A 27,784-nucleotide genomic window follows, 5' to 3' on the forward strand; every position below is an offset into this window, starting at 1 on the left:
AGAATTAGGAAAAAGGTTTGCAATGGTGGAGATGAAACATTTATGTGATTTTGACCCTTGCCTAAGATAATATAACCCCAACCCTTGCCTGCAGATTTTAAGTGCTAAAGGCACAAGGTCAGCAATAAAGTAAAGCCAATTCACTGCCCTAAATCAATCAGAAGAAGGTTTTCTCTACCAACATGAAGAGTCTTGTGAAAAAGAAATCCTTGTTTTAACATAGATTGATTCCTCAGCAACATCCAATCCTGTCAAACATATTCTGCTAATGGGGTTTAGTCTTCCTTCAGTCCCATTCAGACAGTAAATAAATGGGGGAAAAATTAGTCTGATCTAAAAACTAATGCTTAAGATTTCTAAAATTTTCAGGATTTTTGCTTTTATTTTCTGATTTATATCTATGCTTCTAGTCAGCATGTTAGTAGAGATGTTTTACTAACAGTTAAAACTACTACAGCATATATAGACTATACTACACAGGATGACTGCAAGCAAAGCAAAATTTTCCTACTTTCATCACACTGGATTGTCATTTTTAAATGTTGGAGAAAAATGCATTGAAGTTCATACTAAAGATGAGCATAAAGATGCAAATAGATATATTAGTAGCAATCATGAATGATGTCAAGCAGTGACAAGACTCTTGTTCTGGTGTTCAGCTGTGTTCAATCTGCTCCAAACTCTTTCAAAATTTTCAGTATCTATGCAAAAACAGTCTGTTGTGCTTGCTCTGCTCCAGGAAAAGAGTAGAATTCTTACAAATCAGTGTCTGGACATGCAGCAGTACAGAAAGGTGCTGGCAATCAGGCAGGACACCTGCCACCAGTAGTAAACATATCAGTCACCAAACCTGGTTTGGTGAATTGATTAAACCAAATTTACCATTCCAATAAAGCAGAAGGAAATCTATGTGGGAACATGTTTTAATCCATTTCAATGCATTGTATAATTTCACAGTACTTCCAGTAACTGTAGTGATTTTTATTATATAAACCCTCCAAATGGGAAACCTGATAATAGATCCAATACACCCTGGAGGGTCATGAGAGTCACCAGGTCATTCCCAGGGGGTAATGGCAGAACTCTGTGTGCTCCCAGTACCCCACCAGGGCATTGATGCAAAGCTACAGGAGAATTCTAGAGCACCTCACAGTTCGGAAGGGTAGAAGTAGTGGTATATTCAGGTAGAGGTATACAAAGATTTTAAGATTAATTTAGGAGCAGGTGTTGGCCAGTCTACTTACAAACCACACTTATTCAAATATTTCTTGTACCTAAAATTCTGCTTTTTTACTTAAAGAGCCCAAAGCTGTGAACAGTAACAGCCACATAACCTGGGATTTTTGATTCAGCATAAGAAAATGAGTACCACTGAGCTTTTCTCAAACAAGAAGGCAGACAATATATTATGCCCAACAAGAACCAAGAGAAATATTGTTTGAAGCTAGATAGGGAGTGAGGAGTGAGTACTCACACCCACAAATCTGAGGTTCAGCTCTGGACCCAGCACCCCACTAATGACATTTGCACACAAGCAAGATCTCACAATCTGGATACTGTCAAAATTTTATCTAAATATGCTGTGCTATTACAGATTTTCTTCTATTTTAGCTACTTTTTCAGATCCCCAAACCCTTTCAGATTGCTCCAAAAGCAGCAGAAACTATTAAGAGTAAATTAATTTATGATGAAATGGACTTATCATACTAACTAGAGATAATTTTTTAAACTTTAATTGTGCAGATTTGATACAGCTCTTTAAGAATCCTATCCAATGTGCTTTCACAAATCTCAATGGATAATATTTATCTGACTTATTTACTAATTACTTCCAAATTACAAGTGTCCCTCAGGTCTGAATCATTTCTGATGAAAGAATGAGCAGACTTTTATACCGTGAGGGAAGAGAAATTAAAGGAGAAGAATTTGTATGGTTCAGATCAGGCTAATGGCAAGTTTGATTTCTTTAAAGTGTTTTCTAACTTTATCACCACATGCAGTTAACAATTTGTATTTGCCAAGTCTTCTATGCAACTGCCTTGCCTAGATCTCCTAGGGTTTTATTTAGTAAAAGGAGATAATCATTAAAAGCTATGGCAAAAGCAATATTCCAGACTGCAGATACTGTAAATGTCACAGTCTCCATAAACAAACTGAGCGTGGACAAGCACATGAGAAATAACCACGTATTTTCAAGACACTGAAACAGAACATGCCCAAGGGCACAGTGTAGAGGAGCCTGTGTTTCCATCAGTGGGTAACATATACAGTCTCTGTTCCAGGAGCTGAAGAATCCAAGTTTATGTGAATTCTAATGCATCACTTTTCTGCCAAGTACACTTGTACAAAACAGGCACACTTCAGTTTAAAATCAATTCACTTGGCTTGGGCATCAGAGAATCAGGGGGAAAAATAGACTTTTAGTTTACAATATTAGCTCTCTAAAAGCATTATCTTTCTTTGAAAAATATTGTTAATATAATAAACACTTTATGTACCTATGTACTTTATTTACTGCTACTATTTGTCCAGCATTTCAGCCAGTGACTGAAAGCTCCAGATTACAGCAGTGTGTCTTCTCCAGTATCACCATATCACTATAATCACCTTGATTTCCAAAATTCAGAAGTAGTACCTCTATTTTGAACTCCAAGACCTACAAAACAGTCACATTGCTATAAGTCTTGACCCAATTTCTCTTTCTCTTGATGACACTTTAATTTAGCATGACTGTTTCCAAGTCACTTGACATTTTCCATATGTACTTTGCATACATGGGACTTGCAACTGTCTTCTTTTGTAACTCACTTCAGATTGGCAGAAAATAAATGAGGGGAACCTTTTGCTCTAAAAGATATTACATTTCAAAGAACATTTTGTTTAGGAACTCTAAATGAAAGAAACATGAAAAGTATTTAGAAAATAAGTAAGAAAAATCAGAAAGAGGGTTAAAGCAACTCAAGTCAAAAAGAAAACTGCTGTGGGATGCCTTTACTTTCTTGAGCTGGATCAGATGTCTATCTTAGCCGTGCTGAATTTCTCAGCAGTCAAGGCTATGAATTACTATTGGCTGCTTGACTGATTAACCATGGTGCTGGTATGCCTGAGACCTTCCAAGCACAGCAGGGTTATTGCAGCAGTAGACAATACTATAATATTGCAGCATTACAGGCTTTGCAGTTTTCTGTTCCTTCTCTCAGCTTGTGCAACGGGTTTATGACATTCCTTGGAAACTCTCATCTGGGAGCACAGGATGGAGCAGCACCAGTAGTAACTCAAGGCTCTGCAGCCCTGCAGCCTGAAGAGTGCAGAGACACTATTTCTAGAAACACCAAGAAGACAAAAATTCTTTGGGGTGACCTCCTCCTTCGAGGTCCTGCTTAGCAAAGAAATCATGCAGAGAGTCACTATGCAGGCACCCCAATGCCATGCAGTGATATGTATCTGAGCTAACTTAGGAACCAAAAGATGCATCCTCATATCCACATATTTTTCTTTGCGTTTCCCCTTTGATGGCTCTGGTTTAGGTGCTATCACCACCTGAAGAATTCTTAGGGCACTTTCAACTCCAACTAGTTATTGTTTCATAAAAATAAAGAGCCTAATGTCACACAGGACAGAAGCAAAGTTCCACGTACACAGTGTGCTCAACCCAGTGCTAGTGTCCCTATTTATCTCATGATCACCTTGCAAGGGCAATATATATTTCAGAGACTGCAAGACAATTATTTTAATTCCGTGGTCCAGGAGTTTTCCATAGGGTTTCTCTCGTGCTTGAAACTTTCGCAGGCAATAGCGGTATCACTGGTTTAAGTAGCTGTGATCACATTACCTGCACCCTTCTCAGTGGCTGCCCACATAGAGGCACATTGATTTTTAGCTGATTCTGTTGGTCTTTTCAGTGCTCCTAATCATAAAAGGCCTGAGCAAATAGAAAACCTACTGATCACTATTTTATGCAGATACCCTTTTACAGGAATTAACTCATTGTAAACTAATGTAGGAATTGTATTTTTGGTGTGGGGTGCATTAGGCAAGAAGCAGGCATGCCCCTCTGCTGCAGCTGCTAGCCAGTATCAGCACAGATGGCAAACAGGACAAAGCCTGGCCTTGCACAGACACACAGAGAAACTCCTGGCCCCATCGACTGCAGAGCTGGGCAGGTGCTGAGTGATCCAGCCTAAAAGGCAGCCCTAGCAAAGAGTCATGTACAGCACCCTGTCTCAGCAGCAGCAGCACCTCCTGACTTCTGCCAAGTCTCTCCTGGAGCTTTATAACTTAAGCCCCAGAAAGAAAAATACAGACAAGCAGTGACTTCAAACACTCTCAGCCTGTGCCTCAGGGTGAGGGCTCGTTCCAGCCTGACATCTGTTCCAGCCCTGCTTGCTCTGTCCATACAGTGGCTCAATCAAACTAATTCAATGTCTTGAAATACAGCATATTTAGAGACCTTTGCTCATTTGGCTCCATCCAGCAATAACAAGTATCTGCAACAGCATGCTGTGCTCTTCTCATCATTCAGAAAACAGCAGTCAGAGCAGAGGAAAAGGCTGGTGCACAACCAGGTCTCATCCTGGAACAGAAGTCACTACTAAGGTGCCTCTGAGTTGAAAACTAAAAGGCACTTCCAGGCCCACAAACATTTTTTCTCTGTTTTCTAATGCCTGTCTCAAATCTTGCAATTTTGAAAGCTAGACATTTCAGACTACAGATTTTTAGACACAAAGAGGAGCAGCTCAAAAGCACACATGGAGAATACTGATCCCCATCTTAGGCCACTGCCACCCTCACAGCTTTCCACAGCAGGAGCTGCCACTAGGGAAACCCTAAATGCCAAGCCGGCCATCAGTCAGAAACATTTTTTGCCTCGAGGCCAGAGTATAACTAGGCCAACAGAGATACTCTCTTCAACTAAGCAGAGAGGGAAAAGCTGTACTAAATAGTGATCTCTCAAACCAGACACTCCAAAAAGCTCTCAGTGACATTATGGTGGCAGTAGGACTCCAAGTGCAAATCCTTCTTCAGCAGGTACAGGGCTAATGCTTCTGCTTTACCACATGTGCCTATAGCCAGCCATGCACACTTTGGCTCCAATCTACACTGCTCTGAATTTACCCTTGAAAAAATTCCCCCAAAAGAAACAACCGTGCAATAAATAGCAAAAATAGAATCAGTCTGAACAAGCAGTGAACAATGACAATGGAATGAATATTAAATATACACAAATATTTCTAATGGAGAGATTAGCTTTCTATAACAAACTCTGGTTTTAACCTTCATAACTTCAACAAAGTAAAACCAGTCACATGAAATTTCAGTCGTGGTCTCCTGCCAAGGAAAGCTCCTCTGGAAAGTTTGAGGTAGATCAGCCAAGGCATCTTGAAGATATGAGAGTTCCTGAAAAGTGAGGTGTTCTCCATTTCTTGGACCATTCCCTAATTTTTTTTGGCCCACCATAACTTAAAAATGGTTGGCTTACACATTCCAAATTTGCTTGGCTACTACTGGTGCCTGTGACTAGTTGCAGGCTATTTTATTACTGAATGTGGGTTTGTGCAAACTCTGAGTGCTGCAGTTGTTAACACAATACGTTGGCTTGTGCGTGCCGCAGGCAAGCCAGCCTGGCCCGCTGCAGGCTCCTCCATCACCTCATCAGCTGTGCTGATGCAGCCCAGAAACCCAGGACCCTTCCCTCAGGTCCAGTTGGGTGTAAGAACTTGGCTGGAGTTTACAGATTCCATGGGGAGGCATTCTGTCAAGGTGGAGAGGAACGGTCCTGGGGTGCTTCCCATCCTTGCCAGCACCAAAGCGCCTCTCTTGGAAAGGTGAGCAAACACCAGACACAGATGGTTTCCTCCCCTGACTTAGTGTTGTCCTTTTCCTACTCCTTAAATCCATACTCAGCCTTACTCTCTGATGAACCCAAAAAATTTTCTCAGTGAACATCCACATAGTTCCCAACCCTTTCCTCCATGGATTACTGATCCAATCTATTTCCCATTTCCATGCTGATTGCAGAATCTGTGCTGGGGTCTGGGTGCTTCTTCTGCATCAGATTTTCCCTCTCTGCTCCACTCTCTTGATCTCCAAGGCCCTCTTCTAGACTAGGAGCCTTGTACACATAGACACAACACAGAGCATTAGACTTCTGGACAGGAACACCCAGGGGGAACATTTCAGCCCTCAAGAAGCAAATTTGCTCCCCTGAACAAACTTCTAATTTGCCTGATGAACCCTGTGGGTAAGGAATTCATTCCTGATGGGGACTGTTCTGTTCACAATCTTGATTCTGATAACAGATACTATGGCAACCACATGTATCACTTGACACAGCTTTCAGCATGGTCAACTACTTTAAACAATTCTCCTTAGTGTTTGATATTTCCTTTGACAATGACTATCACCTGCTACCTTGCCAGGAAAACAAGCAGTGCACAGCTGACTGGTGCTGGGAAACATTAGGCTATTAAAACACTTCCCGGTGAAGTATGTTTCTACATGGACACAGTGTTACAAAGAGACCCATTCTTTTTGAGATGCACACATGCATGACTCCCATTCACAGGAGCTACGCCAGCGAATCCAGAGTAAAATAGGCTCGAAAGTGTCTACATCTACCAAACACTGATCCCACACAGAAAGTGCCTTTTAAGAATGACATTTCCTTTGACCTTCTGCATCTTACTTTTGCTCTTCAAAAACAAAAGGCTTTGCAATGACCACGACCCCTACATTAAAAACCTAAACCAGTAGTATAATCACCAAAAACACCCATAAAATAAGAATTATCCACCTAATAGACAGTAAGAATAGAAGGCTTTTTCCCATTTCTTATCCAGTTGGAGATTTATCAGAGCTCTTTTATTTGTACCAACTTCACATATCTCCTCTTTCACCTTTAAAATGCAGATAATCTAACTCAGAGGTGCGCTCTTCTCAGCGGAGACCACACAATGCTCAATCAAGTTTCACAAAATGTGCTGGGCCGGCACAAACCTGCAGAGCACCAAGGAAAGGCTACAGGAGGAGAACTTCTCGCAGTCCCCTCCAGGCTCCACTGCCCTTTGGGAAGGGTGCTTCCCAGCCCCAGCCCGCCTGCCGCCCTGTGAGCTAATGAAAAGAGCATGAGGAGCATCCGCAGGCACTTTCCTCCCCCTCTCAGCCCACAAAGGGTGACTCACAGTCTGACCCTAACTTAACACTCAGGCTGTAAACTTACTTAACACTTGTAGAAGAATTTATTTTTTTTCAAACATACTGATGGCAGCATATGGCCCATCGACAGGTTTATTATTATAAGACACTTTTTCCACCAGGTTATAGGCTTTTTTATAAACATATGTTTCAGCACATAATAAAACCCCTAAGAACTGTTTCTGAAATGTGCAGGCACAGAAACTACTTTTCAAGGTTTGTCAAGACAATGAAAGAAACAATGTTTAAAGAGACTTCCATTTTTCTAAAGGTCTTTCTCTAAACGCCTTTTAAATCCAAGGGTGCTTGAGAGTTAAGCATGTTTAAAAAAACAAAAGAAAGAAAAAGAAAAATGAGTTCTCTTTGTTAATGCCACATTCTTCTCTATTTTGTCAAAGCTATCATTTTTATACTTACTAAAACTTCTCCTTCCACTAAATAGACCTTTTAACTACGCTTCATATCAGAATGTGTGGTTTATAGGTGAATGATAAGATTCTGAAAATTGGGTGGCATATCACAAAGAAAATGTCAATACCACACTGCTACAGTCACACAAACTCATTGCTGCAAAGCCACCCTTGATACTCTGTGCCCTTCAGCTGTGCTAATAAAGATCTGAGCGTGGAGTCAAGGTGGTTTGATCACTAACTTCCATCCATCTGCAAGACTGGATCCAAGTTAAATGCCTAAAAACAGGTCACAGCTTGATTTTCTTATAGGACGAATTTGTGTTCTTAAGAAAGAAGTCTTCTTGTCTATGCAGCTATAACGCAATTTCTGTGCTAGCATCACACTCTTTAGGGGGAGAAAAAAAAAGCCACATAGTGTACACTGCTTTATTAAAAAAAATCCTACACTCCTCTTATTCTTAATGCTTTCTCCCTAACAGCTCACAATATATTTAGCCCGAGCATGCTTGATTTTAAAAGCACCTTCCATAATACATCACAATGTGACCCAACTCAGGTATGTTTGCTAGAGGCTTTGTTTCCTACCACCCAAGTTCAGAGTGTCCTGTTAAGAGAAGCCTGCAGCTAGAACACAAACTAGGATTCACTGGGGTCTAGACCCTGAGCTCACCTAAAGGTGATACCAAACCTTTCACTAGTTTTATGGGAGTGGATATTAGACCTGTGGTTCACTGAAGACACCAGAGGCCTTACAGAATGTATGATACCATATATTAAGTACTTCTTAGAACTAAAAAAGAATTTTGCAATCGCTTTGACCATTTCATTGGTATTTAGGATATTTGGGGAAAGAAAGAGCTCTTCTTTTCTATGTGTGTTTGTCCCCTTCCCCCAGTGATACTCCCTACAAAAGGCAGATGTTTTAAGACACTGGAAAAAGTAATCATACACAATTAGGTTTGAAGCTTAAAGAATAAAAATCTCCATTTTTATCATAGGCATAGTGTTATAATTGTCATGCATGAGCTTGCATTCAAAGAAAACTCATTTGTTAAAATTAATCACTGACTTCTCAGCCAATTCGTCAGCTAACTACTACCACGTCTGGACATGATTAGCTAGCTTCACTGGGAGATACAGGGTGCCCTCTATAATGCTTCCACAGGATGAAATCCTAAACTCAGTAAAGCCTTTGAACATTTTGCAAGGAACTTATTCACATGGAGCCAGGACCTCATGGATGCTGCTATAAGCTCTACTTTTTGCTGCTTTCACAGCTTAAGCCTTTCTAGGAGAGAAAGGCCAACAGCTTTGACAATAAACACACTCTTCCTCCACCAGCAGACAGAGCAATCCCGAGTCCCTGGGCTGTGTTTGGAAACACTTAACTGGCAGGATCGGTCTGAGGCTGAGATGAGGCATGATGAATGAGGCTTCTGACAAGGGGGCTGGCTCTGCTCATCTAATTGAGGTTGCTGCTCCTATGATGTGGAAACCTGCCTATTAGAAACCACATTTCACAGGTGACTGAGCAGCCATCAGATGGTAACAGCTTTCATTTGTTACCGACCTCCCTTCCCTGACACAGCGAAAGCGTGAATGGCCCGATATTCCATTGTCAGTCCAGAGCCACACACTCCTGCTTTGTACACTGAATTATAAAATATCTGCATTTTCCAGATTGTTTTGAAACATCACTCTTAACTAGCATTTTCTCATTTGGCATCAGCCTCATAAGAGAATGGCAGATTCTTCACTACTCAATTATGCAAAGTTTGAGGGCATTTTGGACTATGATTGTAGAGTACATCACTACATTTTTATACAAAGAAGGTATTTACTCAGAACATCATGGGCAGATGTGACTTGGTATTTCACAGAGACAGGATCAGAGCCTTTGCTGAGACCCCGCTATCACAGTGACTAGACCAAAAGTAGTCGTCCCAGTGATGGACAGAAAGACAACTCTGCTACCAAAATTACATACAGAACTTAGCAAGTTACTTTAAACTGAGGATGCTATAAAGAGACTTCATCAAATTTTACACCCTCCAGAGCTCTGGCTCCATCAATGACATAAGGGATTCAGAAAGAGACAGAACAAATCTCTCCATCTTGCTAAACCCTCTGTATCTGGTTGGCCACATATCTTCCAGCCAGACAAATACACATCACATGTGAAGAAGAAACTTACCAAAGTTAACAACCATTTGGTTATTACAAAGGTTTTGTGATCATACCTCAGAGCACTCACAGTCATTTCACAACCCCAGCTATGTAACACCCTGCTCTGGGATAACATTGGTGCAATTTAATACAATAAATAGGAGACTGCACAAAACCCGCGGTGAATCCTGCTCTGATGACAACCACAGAGCTATGCAATGAATAACATTTACTTTTAATTTACATTTAGATTTCTTAAGCACACCTCCCAGAAAGCACAGTGTGCTAACACACACACAACCAGCTGTACGGCTGCATCTCCAGTGAAATGCAACAGCAATCCAGGCTGCCACACCTCTCAGTAAACTCTGTTCCACCTCCTCAGCTCCTCCAAGCCTCTGGCCATCTTCAGCAGCACTGAAAGAAGAACTGGCCTCTCCACAGTGACTGGTGTCAAAGAGGGCTTTGAAGGTCTGCAGACCAATAAGGTCTGCCAAAACATCTGTCCCATGCGAGCTCCAAGGTCAAGGACCCTCATCATGAACACTGGGAACCACTCCCTGATATTTAACTCTTCAAGAGTTTATCCTTCTGGAAAGAGACAATCTCTGAGAGATGCATACAGCTAACAGAATGATTTTGGCATGCTTTGCCCTTGAGGCCAACTATTGAAGCACTGATTCTAATCTACATAAAATTTTCCGACCAGATAAAAAGAAATCTGAATTTCTTTACAAGATTATTTTTTTCAAAGTGTTACAGATCAAGAAAATCAGTTTTCTATGGTTGCACCTTAGAAAAAACTGGATCTAAAATACAAAATGGTCACAAACCTAGCAACAAGTATCAGGGGTTTTTACAGGTATAATATGGTAGCTGTACTCAGCTTTTCACATGATCTTGCATTCTGAATATGTCACCATGAGTTCCACTAGAGGAAGATGGCATTTATTGTGAAATTAATATACATAATTAAGCACATGAAGAAGGGCTTGCTGAATCTGAACCCTTTATTGTAAATCCTTTGTGGTGCTGATTTCATCCCATGCCATTCCTTTCACACTTCTAACATAATTTTCAATACACACAATGTCACTGGAAGAAATACTTTTAACTTCAGTCACAATTTAAAAATTAAAAAAAAAATTATTACAACTTTCCGATTTGTGTCATGGATTGACTGATACCTAAATATGAATTAGAGAATTTTAAGGAAGCTGAAAACACATTAACATATGAATGGCATGCAGAAAAATTACTCTGAATTGCTACCAGCAAAATCAAAACACAACTGCTTTTAGTTACACAAATGAAAATGTAGTATCAGGACTGCAGAGAGCCTAAGAAGTGCAAAGTTCAGGGAAAAGCCATGTATGCAGCTGCTCCAAAAATAACCATAGTCAGATAAAAGTCTGAAAGCAATTATTTGGGGTGAATATTGTACACAGACCACTGCACTAAGCTTCTATAATTAAACAAGGCAAAAGTTCAGATGGCGCCTAATAAGCCATTTACTACATTAATTATATTCAAGTGTGGCATTACTAATGCTTGGTAATAACTAACAACAAGGGAAATAATTTAAAGAAACTATCTGATGTTGTAAATTTCTCTCTTTTTCATTCATCAGTAGCAATGTTGCCAGCCAGCCTTTCTAACACACTTGAAACACATCAAAGGGATACTGCTTAGTGTCAGGAAGAGCTATTTAAGGGTTGTAAACCTTTAGGCTGAGGAAGCCAACAGCCTTACTCAACAAAAATGATCCCTTCACCACAAAAGTAGCAGTAAAGTCAGATTTTCCATTCCTTGAAGCAAGTCCCTATGTCTTTGTTCCAAAGCTACAATGCCACAGAAGAAACATTTTTTGTAGCAACAGCAGCATCTTAGAAAACCTTTGCAGATCAGCAGATTTCCCACTGACCCTATTCCCTGGATTTGCTGCCACACTGATCACACTGCCCTTGTACACATCTGTGATTTTAATAGTATTTTCAGCAAATTCTGAACAAGATAATTAATATTAGAGAGGTATTTAATGTATTTCGGCTTATTCTAATGCCATTAGTAGCTAAATACATGGAAAATTAGCCTATACCATATGCCCAAGTACTTCTCTGCAGACTGCTAGCCAATTCCCTAGCAAGTACAGAGAAGTTTCCAAATCACAGTCTGAAAATTACTGCAGAGAGATTTGCATACTATTTCTGATGGGCCAGTAGCATTCCAACAACTCACGTAGAAGTCAGCATGCCCCAATAGTTTATGCAGTAAGCAGCACACACAGCATCAATTCACAATGCAATTGTTAGGATGCTACCACCAAGATGCTATTCTACGTTATTTAAATAAACTGCATAAAAAAAATTATTATAAAAAAATCAGTAGTATGACATTTATTTTTTAACTTTGCTTTCTTGATTTTAAATTATGCACAAATTATGCTTTCTGATTTTACTTATGCACAAGTCTACATTTAACCTAAGAGGGCATGTAACAATCATTTTGCAGATTCCAAAGAACAAGAGATCAGATGAACACACAACTTCATCCATGATGTCTTTCCACTATGATGTTTACATATGCAACCCTAGCCTCTCTTTAAGCTCCCCTTAAAAAAGTTTTCGTAATATTTTCCCTATTGTTTGCCCTTTTTTCATATCCTTGGTAGAAAAGACATAACAAACCATAGATGTAGAACTCTGTAACCTTGCAAGAAACCTCTAACACTTTGTATACATCCTCCAACTCTGAATGTGCAGTGAGTGTGGACAATGCTGGGAAATCCTGTCCTCTGCCCAGATGAAGTGTAGAAAAGAAAAGAGTTCTCTGACTACCACATGAGGAGTTTTAGACATCCTAAACTCAATCAGAGAAGGCTTCTGCCTACAAATAGTTTGAAGTCTTCACTTACAAGATCTCAAATCCAGCACTTCCACAGCAAATGGCAAGAGCAGCCTGCCTCCTACAGCACAGGTGTCCACAAAGTTGTCAGCTGCAGAAATCAGTGTTGAGTCCTTGGGTTTGAGTACATGGATGGGACTTCACCTCCAGACCCTTTATCACAGCTTCTTGTTCAGCAAATATAGCACATATTTTCCAAACAGTGCTGCAGTTGGTCTTAGCAAGATACACACAAAATTAGTAGGTATCCATGGCAGGATTGCCATCAAAGAGTATTTTAATCAGAAACTGCCCATGAAAGAATAATACTTCCTAACCATAGTTCAGATTTACATAAATTATAAAACCCCCTTAAAATAAAAAAACCAAAAAAAACACGAAAAACTGCAAGAGCTCCATCTTTAAATGGAAAAAATGTAGTAATTCTTTCCCCATACCCAACAGCCCAACACTATGCAAACCAGTTGAATCATTTCCACCTAAGTTTTCCAAACAAGAAAAAGATATATAATACGTATACATGTATTAACATTACCTGGATGCAGACACCACTCCTGGAAAGTTTCATTGCAAAAGGGTTAAAGTTCAGAAAGTTTGCAAGACTGAAAAAGGTAAAATCAAATTTAAAAATGTGCAAAAACCTAAACCTTGAGGTTTGCCACTGCCCTCTGCCTTTCTCTTAGCATTTCCCTCCACATCTGAGGTAACTAAACGTTCCTCCAAGTTACCAACCAAATTACTTGAATGAGTAACCCAACCATTTTTTTCTAGTACCAAAAGAAACACATTGCCATAACAAAATAAACTAGAAATGGTAGTTGAGCATTAGAGACTATAACATTCCCGATAAATTATAAAACCAGACCACAGAAGTGATCCACACCGCTTAGCAGAAGTGAATTCGCCGAGACTTTCTTTTTTCCTTTGAGAAGATCGATTTTTATACGCTACCACAGCTGCCTAACTATTGATAAGAGCAATCTGCAAAAGCAAATATAGAACTAACAGAAGAGCCTCCAAAAGCAACCACAAAAAAAGGGTCTCATTTAAATTCCTGGAAAGCGCTGCTTCTCTAAACGTATCTATTCAAGCTCTCTTGAGCAGTCGAGCCCTCCTGAAACACACCCTGCACACTCCCCGCCCGAGAACTGTTAAGCCAAGAAGCCACTAAGCCATGCCACTGAGAACCCATATGGCTTCACCTACAGGGTTTTCCTTCCAGCAAACGCTGCACAGTAGAAATCCTCCCCTTCACCATCACCACCCACCTCCCAGAAACAAACAAAAAAAAGAAATACCCCCAAAACCCCCAAAAGAATAGCAATAAAAGGGGGCAGCTCTCGGCCCGGGGTGCCCCCACGTACCGCCGGGCGCTCAGGGCTCTCTGGGGGCCCTGCCCCCCGAGGTGCAGCAGCCGGGGCGGCGCGGGCGCTCCGCCTCGCCGCGTCCCACGCGGAGCCGCTCCCCCCGCATGCTGCTGCTGCTGCTGCCGCTGCCGCTGCTGGTGACTGCCGCTCGCACAAAGCGCAGGGCAGCGCCCGGCCCGGGCGGCACCGCGGCGCGGCCGGATCGCGGCGGCACGGGCGGCACAGCACGGCTCGGCACAGCACAGCACGGCACGGCACGGCACGGCTCGGCTCGGCTCGGCACCGCCCCCGGGAGCCGCCCCCCGCACGCGGCCGAGCGCCCCCCGCGCCGCCGCCCGCCCCTCCCGGGATGGGGGTGCCCCCGCCCCGGTACCTCGCGGGCGGAGCCGGGCGCTACGGCGGCGGGCGGGAGGCTGCGCTCGCCGGCGGGCGGAGGGGCCCGGGGGTGCCCCGGGACCGTGCCGCGCCGTCCCGGCTCATTGTTCGGGAAGGGCAGCGGCGGGAGGGGCGGGAGCTGAGGCGGGAGGGGGTCACCCGGCGGCGGGGGCACTGCCGCGCTTTCCGGGCAGGGGCTGGGGACAGCCCGGCATCCTCGCCGCGGTGGGCAGTGCGTGGGGCCGGCGGCAGCGGGGCAGCTCCCTCCGCGCCGGCGGGGACGGGGGATGCTCGGGGAGGGGGCGCTGGCGCTGCGCCTCCCCCCGGCGCGGCGCGGCGTGCTGGGGCCGCGCTGCGCCTTCGGGGTCCGTGCTGGAGAAGTTCAAAGCGGCAGGGAAGGGTGGGAGGGGCGCGGGCCAGGGGCCGGCTGCTTTCTCGCCTTGTGTCTGTGAGCCCCGCTGCCGAGCGCCGAGAGCCCCGGGGCGTGCCGGCTCCACCGAGGACACCGGGTCTCTCTGTGACCGGTCCGGCAAGTTCAAGGCATGGTCCTTTCCTCAGCATCCCCCGTGAGCCGGGGCGGTGGGATTCGCGCACTCACGCGGTGCGGAAGCGCCGCAGCCGGCTTTGGCTCTTTAAGATTAGGCTCCGTTAATTAAAGAAATATTTTAAGCTTAAAGGTCTCCTGAGAAGAAACACATTAACTCGCTAATAAAGCGGGTACAAAACCAATGCGAAACAGGCTGTTGGATCAGCGATCACAAAGGAAAGGAGGGATCAGAGAGATGCTACCGGAGCGCGGTAAATGCGCGGTCCCGCCGCCGGACCCGCGGCGCTGATCGCTCCGCTGGGACTTCCAGTGTCTGTCCAGCGGCACAGGAAAAGGGAAATGTTTTCCGTGCAGTCGTTGGTGTGCTTTCTCAGCTTGCTGAAAGGCTAGAAATACCTTAAAGCATATTTTACTTTTGGTTCAAATTTAATAGTAGTTTACTTTGCAAATAGTCTAAGTAAGTCGTCACTTACAAATAATTAGGATAATGACAGATAACCTTTTTTTTTGTGCCGAGTCTGTGCTCCAAGATAAGCATCTGTGTAAATGCATCTGAGACTGAATCTTCTTTGTGCCCGTGTTTGTAAGGTGTAAGCTGATCGGAGCAGCATGCCTGCAAAAGGCACGCCTTCTAAGCTGCGAAACAAGTGTCGAAGTAAGAGCCATTAGAACTAAAGGAAAAAAGGTGCCATTTCCTAAATTAAGAGGTGGCATCACAAGGATGTGAAAGGCAAAGCACAATCAAGAATAGGTTAACAGGTTAAAAGATATGATTGTTTGAAATGATAACACTTAATGCCAAAAGCAAATAATGTTTCTAATTTCTAGGTAAGTTCATGCACTTACTTATTCCATTTTGAAGAATTTCATTAATAGCAAAGCAATTAATGAATAAAAATATCCTATTTTCCCCCAGTGTAGGACATTTTGAAAACAAATTTCAAACTTAGAGCTAATTAAAAAAAAATAAAAATCATTGTTTATCAGTCTGATAGGAGAACTTGTCTCACATACATAAAGACAGCAAAAATTCTATTCAGGGACACTGTGATATAGACATATCCACAAAATGGGTTTTTTGGGCAACAGTGCTGCTTGAGGAATAGCCCTGTATAGCATTAATTCAAAAATCTAAATTTATAAAGATAGTTAGCAGTTAAGGGATGGATATTTTCCCAGTAATTTTATTTTTTTTTTGCCTAAACTTGCTGCATCTGTCTACAAAATGAAATTTTATTGCATGCTGGCTCACAGAATAAACTATAAGCACGTGTTTCAAGAAACAAAGTGAAAGGTGGATACTGCTTACTCAATTTTTTAAAATTATATAATTAAAGTAGGAATCTAAATCTGTACAACTCTACAGACGTATCCATCTGTTACTATTTTAAAGTGCACCATTCTTTAGTATGCTTATTTTAATATGCCAGTGAAATAGAACTTCAATTTGGAATAGAATGTGAATGAATAGCATAAATTAGGTGAGTGTTTCAGGGAAGCTGATAAAGCTAAGAGATTCTACGTGAGAATCTGAGGCAGTTTAAACGCAGTATCAGGAATGCTTGTTGCCTGAAGACTCCCCTTTTTTTAGCCAAGCACTTACAGAATGGGCAGTTGGGTTGTTGATAAATAACACTGGATGAGCATAATTTTTATTGACTGCAGTGGGAGTCTCCCCTATGCATCTAAATGTAAAATTTATCTGCAGAAGGCAGAAGGATTTATTCTGCAATCCAATAAGGTTTGCTTCAGCCTTTGACATTCTGCTTTTGGCTTAGACTCTGAACTCCAAAATGGAAGAACTCTGCATCCTGTGTATTTCTGGTCACTGGCCTGATTCTGCCTTCGATTTCAGCAGAGTAATAAAGAACAGCTTCTCTGGTAGCCAGAGGTGAATTGGCATAAGGTCTGTGAGATCAACATCAGGTCTCCATGAGGTGGGAGCTGCCTGGGGAAGGATTTTAGATCAGAGGATGTAGTAATAGCTGGAAGTCCAGAATGGTAAAGAATTTACTTTCACAGGTTTGCAGCTGGAAGAATTTGTCTTTTATATAAATTGATAGCAATAGGGTAAAGTTACACACAGTTGCTGTTGCTTTGTTATTGAGTTTGATGACTGGTATAGATGTATCTATCACTATGGTTTGTTATCGTGTTAGAGCAGTGCATATAAATAAAAGGGATAAATAACCTAATTTACTACGAGCAAGAGTCACAGTATATTAAAAACAGTGGCACAGAGAAAGCTTTTGCCTCTCCTGGAAAAAGTTTTATGACAGATCTTTGCAGTCATCATTTAAACTGGCAGGTACAGTACACAAAGATCCTTAAAGCCCAGGCACAAGCTTATTTAACCTTTTCAGAATATATTCTTAGCTAATATGACTTCACTGATGGAAAAGAGAATTTTTCTCTTGAGTCTACCAAAACTGAGTTTCACCCAAGTAATTGCAATTTTATTTTAGAACTTTTTTGGTATTGAACAAATAACTGCTATTAAGGTTACATAAATGAGTAAGCTCTGGGTGTCCACAGATTGAGCACCTCCCACTTCTCAGGATTCCCTGAGGTATTTTTCTGTTATCACTTCCAAAGGGGCTTGTTCACTTCAGCAGGAACTTGTTAGGTGGGTTCCCACGGCCTTCTGCAAACCCTCAAACATCTTGGGGAGGTGTGCTTTCCCTCCTTGGAGTGGGAAGGAAGAAACCTGCTTCAGACTGGTGCCTTTAGCAATGAAGTGGTGAATCTCCAGCAGTGCTGCCTCTGGGTGAGGCTCTTTTGGCCTGGCTTTGTATCCTGCTGCACCAGGAGGGACCTGCAGTTATCACACACCATGATTTTTGTTAGTGCAGACCTGCATTTTGCTTCTAGTCATCAAGCAGATTTTTAATAAGCTGAAGATCCTGTTGTTGGTTTCTGCATACATCAGATGCATTTCAGCATTGCCATTGTTCAGTTGCCTATGTGGATTTAGGATTGGAACCTACAGACCTCAATTAACAGCTCTCCCTTAGGAGAGAGAGTGGCCTGGTTTCTTTTTCTCATCATCTCATGGCAGATGATTGGCAGAATTGCCTCCTCTCCCAAGCAAGCTGTTTCTCTGCCCTTCAGGAACATCGTGACAAAATTCTCCCTGACTCATTGGCGGGGTGGTTTAGTTTCAGAGGTGTATGCACATTTGGCTGTGCTCACAAGGCTTGTTACATCCTTGCTGATGGATGTCTGCATAAAGTTACATCCTTGCTCTATGTGTGCACAAAGTTTCCAAGGACTCTTTTTGCCTGCACAGAGCTGGCAGGGGAAAAAAGAAGGGAAGAAATAGTATTTGCCAGCATGGCTTAGATGATGTCAGGAAGAATTCTGTGTATGTCCTGTTGCATGTGTGTCTGAAAAGCCAGCCCAGTTGCTGGCTAATGTTTTTTATGTCTGGGCAAGGTGCAGTAGGAAACAGAATTAATTACAAATCCAGAGTCTGGCCACCAAGGGTGAGCTACACCATCACTGAAGCAGCCCTGGGACTCAAAGATATAATGGACACAATTTCTTTCCGGTTTTCTCTGGTCTTGAAAGAAAGGGCTAACTTATTGCTGTATTAATAACTAATTCTTATCCTTCAGTGCTGGCTCAGATGTGGAAGCCAATAAACAGAGTCAGAGCCTATTCTTTGCTTTCCCTCATATTTGCCTTAGGAAGGAAACAAGGACTTCCATGAACTTTTAACAACACTAGGGTCACCTGTTCATTCACTCCGTGATACATGCAAGTCACCTCTCTTGACTTTTCATCAAGTGAGTTTCATAAGAAACAGTAAAGAGCTGAAATGAAAAGCCAAAGGTAGCAGAACTACCTTCAGCATGGGTTTATTTTTGCTAGTTGTCACATCATTGCAGAAGTCATCCCCAAGTTGTGAAAAAGGTGGACTTCAGCTGCATTCATAAAACAAGGGAGTAACAGGGTTGGGACATCAAAATCAGCAGGGCCAGGAGCTCCCTGCTGTTGCCTGTGGTGCTCTGTCCCCTGACCTCACTGTTATCCCCCAGCCAGTGTTTTCCTGGCACTGAACAAGCATTATAGGCATAGCCACACAGCTAAAATCACAAATGTCATAAATCTCAGTTTGTCATGTTAACAAGATCACAAATCCTACACAAGCAAAAGACTAGCAGCATCCTAAAGACATGGGCAGTAAAATGTTCCTAAAACCTGACTGCTTTGATGAACTTGAACAATGTTCTCACCCAATTTTCTGCTGAAGCACAGGAACTTTCCGTCCATTTTCCCCACTGTTATTTATTACTACTGGCAGCACTCATTGCGTACTATGTGCCTTGACTCCTTGTCAACTTCTAGTGGAAGTTGAAGATGCTAAAATAATTTGTAGTGTTTGGGGAATTTTTATTAAAAATCAGTCAGTGCTAGAATTCAAACCCTGGATATTCTGTATAGGTAAATAAATATCTGGAGACAGATGAGTTTTGGAGCAAGTTTTATACGCAAAATTACATTGAATTAATCTCTGCCTGCACTCTGAGTGGTTGTGATGTATGGAGGCATTACTGAAGTGATCTGGCTCTTTGGGTGAAAAGGTTAACTGAAATAAACATGGGTTTTTGTAGCAGCTTTTTGAAGAAAAATAATGTGCCTTATCTGCTGAATCATCAAGATGGGAGAATGGAGGAAAAAAATGTGTTTGGAATCAGAGTTTTCTCAATGTACAGTGGAATACCTCCTTCCACAGAAGAAATACCTATTTGCCTGGATGGTGTTATCAGGAGGGAGACAGGTACATATTCACTTCCCAAAACTTTTGCGGGCAGAGAGCCCAGCCTGGCCAAGGCAGCAGACCCTGGCTCAGAGCAGCCCAGGCTGTCAGAGCACGGCAGGGCAGCAGGCAAGGCCAGGAGTTATCCCTGCGCTCCAGGCACAGCAGGGCAGCACAGCAGAGTGTGCACCTGCCTGGAGGAGAAGTTCTCTCCTGTTCTGCCATCTCTGCCCCTTCTCTGACCTCCTGCTGACCCCTGTGGAGTCTGATTTAGGGCATTTGTACCTGAAGGGATCCAGAAGATCCTTCCATCTGTCCTGATCACCACGACCAGCCTTCCTCTCCTTAAATTAAGGGTTTATCGGACATAACCAAAAAGTCAAAAAAGAGTACCCTGATACCACTTGATCAGAAGGCACTCATGAATTCATCCTTAGTGCCTGCTCCCCCTGCAAGTGTCCCTCCTGCAAGTGTTGTCTGGCCAACAGCATTTGCAGTTCCAGGGCAATGTGCAATGTTCCTGTGGATGGGATTCACAGACTCAAGTGGAATTGTGCCTTTGCAGAAGTCCCTTACACTGGTTTTGCCTGGGTAGGAGCTGCTGAAGAAAGTTAGTTTTCTTACAGGAATGACTTTATGCTTTAAAAATGGGTCATCATTTTCTTCTTGATTTAAAATGCAAGGACTCTTTCCCAGGAGTAACTTGGATGCTGGCTGTTCTTTGCTCCAGAGCTGGTTATTGCTAGTTTCTTACTGCTCTGTTTCATGTAACTTTGCATCTGGCTTGGGAAATGCTGCCTTGGTTTCTGCTGTACACAGCCTGAGAAAAGCCCCTGGCATTGTCTCTGCTGCGAGGGAGTGCAGATAGATCAGTGGAGCAAAGCTGCTCTCATTGTGCATACTTTCCTAATGCTTTAAGACAAGTAAAGAAACATGAAGAGTGCTGTGGTTCAATGGTGGTTTGCATACATACAGGCTATGTATCATACATTAAATATGCAGATACATTTTTAAGACAGTTAAAACCACAATTCAAGTTAGGGGAGGTTCAGCCAATTAGTGTCACAAAGTGAGTCAGCAACTTTTAGCTTCCACTGTTAATAGGGAGAGTTGGCAAAACCTGTTCCTACCTTGCTTTGGTGTTTTTCACTTCAGAACTTTACAGTGCAGACATTATCTGGTTTGTTTAAATAACAAAGGCAGGAGTTCTGACGTCAGTATGGGAAAACAACTCTTAGGCTAATTGATCTTGTATTCCTCACTTTTTTGGATGCACCAAGTATACCATAGAATTTTATCTTATTTTACTGGGCTCTTGACTTTACTGGCTTTTAACTTGTATTGCAGTTACTTTTGCAACAATGTTAAATATGTTGCTGAAATTGGTTAAATCGAAGCTATTGTATGAAAAATGAGAAAGCAAATAGAGGCATATGAGAAAAGCTGAGTTTTGAAATGGTGTCACTTTTCTACAAGGAAGAGGCATTGAAAAGACAACTTTAATTGAAGTCTTTATTTTCCAGCATATTTCACATTTTAAAGATAGTAAGCACTGTTTCCCATTTGGTGATAAAATTTAGTCTTTTCCTGAAAAAAAAACCCATGGCCATTTAGTGCAGGGAATCTTCTCCTCCTGTAGATAGCACCAGGTACAAACAGGAGGAGCTTTGTCCTGCTGTCAGAAGCGAGGTGGCATCCGGGCACCTGTCACCATGGCTGTCAGATCATGTCCCTTTTCCTGATTCCTTTGCCCATCTGACATTGCTTCAGTCCCTGTCTCACCCAGTTCTTCTGCACAGAATTGAGCTTTAATATTTTTGTTATCTATGCTCTTGTTGAAGGGAATGGAAGCCTTTCTCTCTAGATTCTCCCCTCCAAACCTACCCCTTTGATGTTCTAATATTTTCTGAAGCTTTCTTGCTGGGCTGATACCCTTCTCAAATTTGCAGTTTTCTCCAAGACAGAAATATCTCTGTTCCAAAACCAAGACAGTTTATAGCAAGAGGTGAGTCAACTTGCGAAAACTTACTGAAAAAGTTGGAGATCAATGCTTGAGAAGCATTGTTTTATTTTTCCAGTCGTTTATAAGGCTCAGATAGAGGCACTTATGGTTCCAGTGTATGGGCCCTCTTCCATCTCCCAAACATTTATTTTAGCCACAGATTTAGCAGAGAGTTGGAAAAGGAAAATAAATGTTACTCCTTGCTGGAAAAATGGAATTTTGGTTTGAAAAAAAGAGAAAAAAATCAAAGGAAAATGTCAAGACTTTGTTCTTAATCAAAGTGAAACAGAAGCTTTTTTAATAGGTTCAAGGGAACACATGCTTCCAGAAGAGCCAGTCATCACTGCACTTTTCTGAGCTGTGGAAAATTTCAGGTGTATATTCTTACTCTTCCTCACAAGGAGCAGGCACTTGAAACCCGTATCCCTTCCACTTGGACAACTTGTGACTTCTGGCTTGCCCCCAGTGAATGCTTCTCTTTCCCTCTGGATTTTGAACAAGAGTCTTGAACTGCAGATGGAAATTTCATTGAAACTGATGTGTTTCTATTTTCATTAAATTGTCATTTCCTGGCAAAAATAACGGTTTGGAAAATTCTGACAAGGTTGACTGACAGAGCACATACAGCTCTCAGAACAGAGGGGATGCTGAAGAAAATTATTTTAGGCTGAAAGTCTGTTCTTGGCTTCAGAGGCAAAACATGGGTGCAGCTGAGGGCACACACCCTTTGGTTTGCCAGGGAAATAAAGCATTTCTCTGAACAAGTGAATTGAATATTGTGTCCCTTTCAGTGCAGTGATGATTGCACAACTCTTTATTCTCTGGGTTTTTTTCAGCTCATCCATCATTCACAGCTCAGATTTCTACACTGATTTCACCAAGCTGGTTTGCTGTATGATGCAAAATGGAAGTCAAGTTAATTTCGCGCTCTACCCACCTCAGTCTGATTAACTCAAATTAAATTTTGTGCTAATAAGTCTGAGTGTGTGACCATAATTGGAAAGCCTTGAGCTCCTCTGACTGCAGGGAAAGTGCTGTTTTCCCCTGCATCATGAAAACATTTGAATCATAACATCTGGGACATTTGCAACAAACAATGGTATCAATTTGAGGCCTCCATACAAAGTTTTTTCTGTTTCTCATCAGGGACCATGAATACATTTCTGTGTCAGATTGCAGCTCTTGGAACATTTGGCCCATATGCCCACCAGAGGAAAACTGAAGAAGCAGGGACATTCACCTATTAAGAGAAAATTGCAGAACATCTGTGTTTCTCCATTAAATGGAAATCCTCTTGGACTAATAAGTGGCTGTATCTTAAATAACCAGACAATTACTTAAATCTGTTACAAAAGTCTGAACCAGTCAAGTTGGTGGGAAGTCTAGCTAAGGTTGCAATCATTCACTAGCAGTTTGGAGAAAAAGGGAAAAAACATATAAATGAGAGCTGAAAGATGGAAGGCAAGGCAAGGCCTGGCAAGGCTTTGATCTTATGGTAAAGAAACTTTCAGCATGGTAAGGAAATAGTATGGTGGGCACGAGTTTGAGCTTATAGGTCTATAAGATCTGTATCCTTCTTGTATTTGCTAAGGCAAAGAGCTGCTGTTTTTCTTAACCCCAGAAAGACCCTTTGCTCCAATTATCACCTGGTCCCAGAAGTGTAAAATCATAAACCCAAAGTAAAACTACAGCAGGTGGAGTTTCAAAAACTCTGTGTTCTGAGAAATCCTGATATCTGTGAAGAAGACCAAGAAAGTGTGCCTGGTGCCAGAGATGATGCAGGAGCACACTGAGATTTCAGCAATGTAGGAGCATGTAAATCTGGATGGATTACAAACAAAGTCTAGTGAATGTCAAACAGGATGGAAGTAGTTGTAAATATACCTGCATTATAATGGAATATCTACACTTCCTGATGGGAATTCATGGGGGTGTATATCATCCATGGACTGTCTCCCATAGCAGCAGGAACACCATGACTGCACAGCAAGTTTATTAAGTATGAAACAAGCCAGCAAACCCTAATGAAGGGTTTGAGAGTCAAAAATGTCAGCACTCACCAGAGAGCTGTTCAGCAGATGTTTTGAAGTCAAGCCCTGCTCTCTAACCTTGGGATCAATGGGGATTCGCTGTTATTTTCCACAGAGGTAGGATCAAAAGCAGAGGCACGATGAAACTGGAAGGACTGTGGCACCACTTCTGTGTCTCTATCATATCTGAATTTAGTTTCAGCAATATGGAATGGGCCTCTCCTATTTGTCCTCTGTCTCTCCAACAAATAGCCGTATAAACAAAGCATTCTCAAAGTAGAAAGAACAGACTGTACATGTCTCTAACAACAACAACATGGTTTTGGTCTGACTGCTCCATAATATAGGAAAATCAGAGTACAAAATAACTGCAAATAAGACAAGCTAGCCTACTTGTACATCATTTCTGTTACAAAATGAAGCAATGGGACCTGGGCTTGTGTAGCATAGACCTAAATTTCTTCCCTCCCTACTTCCATGGGAGTTTAATTTAGCCAGAGAGTATTGTCTGTGTGTGACATCATCTTGAAACAACAGCTTTAAAAGTGGAGACAGGTAATATTATCCATTAATTATATTCCACATCTGTAAAGCATATACAGTGCACTGTGGATAAATAGCACAACCTTTGGCAGGGAATTTCCTGAATATCTGTAGCCAGACTTCTCATTTAGAGTTTTCTCATGGTTTTGTACAATGGGAGCAGATTGGTCTCTAGCAGTGGATGGGGAAGGGAAGGAGTTTAATGAGGAATGATTATGAAGCACATGGAAGTGGGTCCATCTCCCAGTACTGTCACCCACTATAATGGAAGTCAGCTGTAGAACCTGGTGCTTGATAACATACACCCAATGGGCCAACACTTATGAAGTATTTCTATTTTAGCAACTAAAAAGCATAAACTGAGGTCCCAAGGATGGAGTTGCTACACCAGTAGTTTTGGATTGGTATGTATATGGTCAGCCATGGTTTGATTTAGGTGTCTGCTGAGCCCCTTGCTTTAAGTCTTATTTTTGGCAGCACCAGGACAGTCACAGAGAAATCTCTTCAAGAGCTTAAGATCTTACCTGAACCATGGGAGACCCTCGAAGCATAGAGATTTCCCTCTGACACAGAAGAGAAAATAGGACCCCCAAGCATGGTGTGATGTTCTCCTGTTGGTCTGAGTAGCTGCTGTTATTCAGGAGTCTGCTTCAAGCTGGTGGTGCTGTCTCAGAGGCTGCCAGTCTGTGCCAAGTGTGGGCTCTCTCCCACGTCCAGACTGGCTAGAGAGGAGGCTTCAAGTCACGCTGCTCTGCTCTTTTCCAAGTGCTCCCACTCTCTTACTCCTCACACTTCTTCATGCCAGAGGATGAGGCAAGGATAGACTTCAACCCACTCAGGCTGTGGTATGCTTTTGAGTGGTTTGTTTGGTCTCAATTGATAAGTCACAAATTTTATTGTCATTGTGACTGGCTCTTGCTACATTATCAGCTTGGATGTTGTTGAGGGGTTTTTGAGCTAGGGATGTGACTGGGCTTTGAACAGTCTGTGGCATACAGGAATATACATTAAGCCATTGAGAATATTTCATCACAAAGGAGCTTAGGAAAGAGCACGTCATATGCACCTGCCAAGAGGCATCTCAAATAATTGAGTTGATGATAGTGGAACGAGTAAACTGTTTATGAGGCAGTGACACTGCATCCAGCACAGAGAGGACTAGCATTATAATTAATAAATGCTCATAGATGTTTCCTTAGCACAGATGCCATGGTTTTCTCTGCTTCCTCTTTCACAGGGGAATGCAGGAGGAGTGAAAATGCTCTGTCACTTTTGTCATGTCTTCCCTCTTGTTAATGCCTCACACAATTGGTGGTTTCAAGGTCACTTTATTTACTGATGATTCTCTGTCACCAACAATACCAATGTTGTGCTAAAACGAATTAAAATATATTTATTACATTTGCCTCTAGATCCCTTACTTTTTCTCCATTCCTAACAGACGTAAAATAGCAATAAGGTAAGTTCAATTAATATAAACATAAAATTAGAGCCCTGGTATTTAATGACAAACCACATTATTCAAATAGGAATAAAAATATTTATGGATTGCATTTTTCAGATGGCTTTGCAATAGAGGCAGTATGGGTATCATACGATGAGATTCCACAATCACATTTCTCCCACACACCCTGATGGAAACCCTCTCAGCCAAACACAATTGCACACATCTCTTTTTTCAATCTGTGCATACGTTATTACTGTAGAGCTGGAAGAGCTGCATGCATAAACTGCTCACTGCCCTACCTGCAGTAACAGAGCCACAAGTCATCTCTTGGATGCATCCATCTGAATTTTTATTATTTACACCATTTGATGAAGGTGTATTCCTGCCAGCATCCCATTGAAATGCAATCGTTAACAGATCTGAGTGTTACCAAGTCTTCTGAAAAATAAGGTAAAAGCTGGGCAAGATAACTTGAAACCTCTAATATCTTTTTAAGTCAAATACACAACAACAGTAGCACATCTTTCTACCAATTTTTTAGGGTTATCCTAAGCTGAAAGAAAAGGATGAAAATATTTTACTCTGATGATGCACTTGTTCCTTTCTTAGGTGTCTGGAACATGATGCAGATTTGTATCATGTTGTATCCTAGACTGAAGTTCTTAGGATTATAGTACAGGAATGGCAGTTTTCCACAACCTGAATGTTAGATCCATATGTGCTTGAGTATGCAGTGTGCTTGTGGACACACTTGACATGATGATTAGCAGCTCTGTCCTTTATAAAAAAATCTCTGCCTGACAGTTTTGCAAGGTGTGAGAGCTGTGACTGCTTATGGACTTTTACAAGCATTCTTTTGACTGGTGTGCTGGAATTTTCTTGGGCTTTGCAGTGGCATTCATCCTAGGAATCATCTCTGTCAGTGACACCTGGTCTCTTACTGACAAGGTGACATTAGTTCTGATGTGATCTTTTCTTTCCTTAACTTTCTTCTTCATTAAGGCAGCATCTTTGGTCTATTTGCTACCCATGTATTGCTCTCATTTTGAAGAGTGATTTTTCTTTTACTCTGGCAACATAATTTCTTGTGACAGCCACCCACTGTGTTTGTGGCTTCTCACTCATTTGCCACAGACTTTTCCTTCATATGCAGGTGTAAAACCTCCACACAGGATGCAAACACTGACAGCTATGTTTTGATTGGGAATGGATTTTATCAGCACTTTCATCATCCCAATAGTTTTAGCAGTACTTTTTGCTTAGTTTCTGTCAACCTAAATGAATTCTTACTGATTTTTTCTCATATATTACTTAGTATTGGATCAATTTCATCCCTATAAATAAACACAGAGTCCTTCATTAGCAAACGTGTCATAAACCACTCTGTGGGCTCCCTTTGGATCTTGTTCCAAGTCATTAAATTCATGGCTTGCCAATACTGGATTAGCTTTTTAGAGAGAACAGTTTAGATATTCAGCTAAAATCTAGCCAAGCTCTATCCATATTGCTGCCTCTTCTTCCTACTCAGGTTAAACAGAAAATGTGTAGTTCCCTCTTTATTGTGACCTGCAGCGAAATGCCAGCCAATCTCTGTCTGTTGCTTGGAGCCCTACTGCTTGTCAGAAGAGCTGCCTTTCTGTCCTTCAGCTACATTAAGAGTGCACTCCAGAATATTCTGTCCTCTCAAGGAGTGTCCTGCCCTTTGCTTTGTATGAAGCCCTATCCTATGTTGCATTGTACTGAGATTCGGGAATTAGCACTCTGTACAATGGGAATTATGGCATTGTGAAGTGCTCCAAAATATGTTGGAAAATGTGTGCATACAAGAGCAGTGTTAGAAGTATTTTCCTATTTGCTTTACCATATGTAGGTATAGTAAAGAAGGGCAGTGAAGTCAAAAGAGAGCAGTAACAGTTACAGTATAACAAGAGAATATGCTAAAACCCTTTTTACCATTCTTGTGACAAAATACAGTCTCAGCATCATTGACGAATTTTGCTTCTGGGGATATCCTGTAGGCATCAGCTATGCCTT

General features: G+C 41.9%; 1 protein-coding gene across 4 annotated transcripts in view; it reads right to left on the bottom strand.

The window, feature by feature from the left end:
• Nucleotides 1-27,784, bottom strand: part of ST6GAL2 (ST6 beta-galactoside alpha-2,6-sialyltransferase 2) — a 170,909-nt gene that overhangs the window by 34,563 nt on the left and 108,562 nt on the right. Inside the window, exon 1 of one of the 4 annotated variants that reach the window (XM_054271362.1) lies at nt 14,042-14,125. The exons of 2 other annotated variants lie outside the window; for them this stretch is intronic. Coding sequence is in view for 1 of the 2 variants with exons in the window: in XM_054271359.1 (XP_054127334.1) it covers nt 13,213-13,245 (33 nt within the window). In the remaining variant the exon portion in view is untranslated. Of the gene's footprint in view, nt 1-13,212; nt 13,275-14,041; nt 14,126-27,784 lie in introns of those variants that run through there. One more of the 4 variants, XM_054271359.1, reaches the window with a different exon arrangement.

Source organism: Melozone crissalis, unplaced genomic scaffold (genome assembly GCF_028551555.1).
Source record: "Melozone crissalis strain CALT ecotype California unplaced genomic scaffold, PUWL_Pcris_2 ptg000013l_1, whole genome shotgun sequence".
Classification (NCBI taxonomy): domain Eukaryota; kingdom Metazoa; phylum Chordata; class Aves; order Passeriformes; family Passerellidae; genus Melozone; species Melozone crissalis.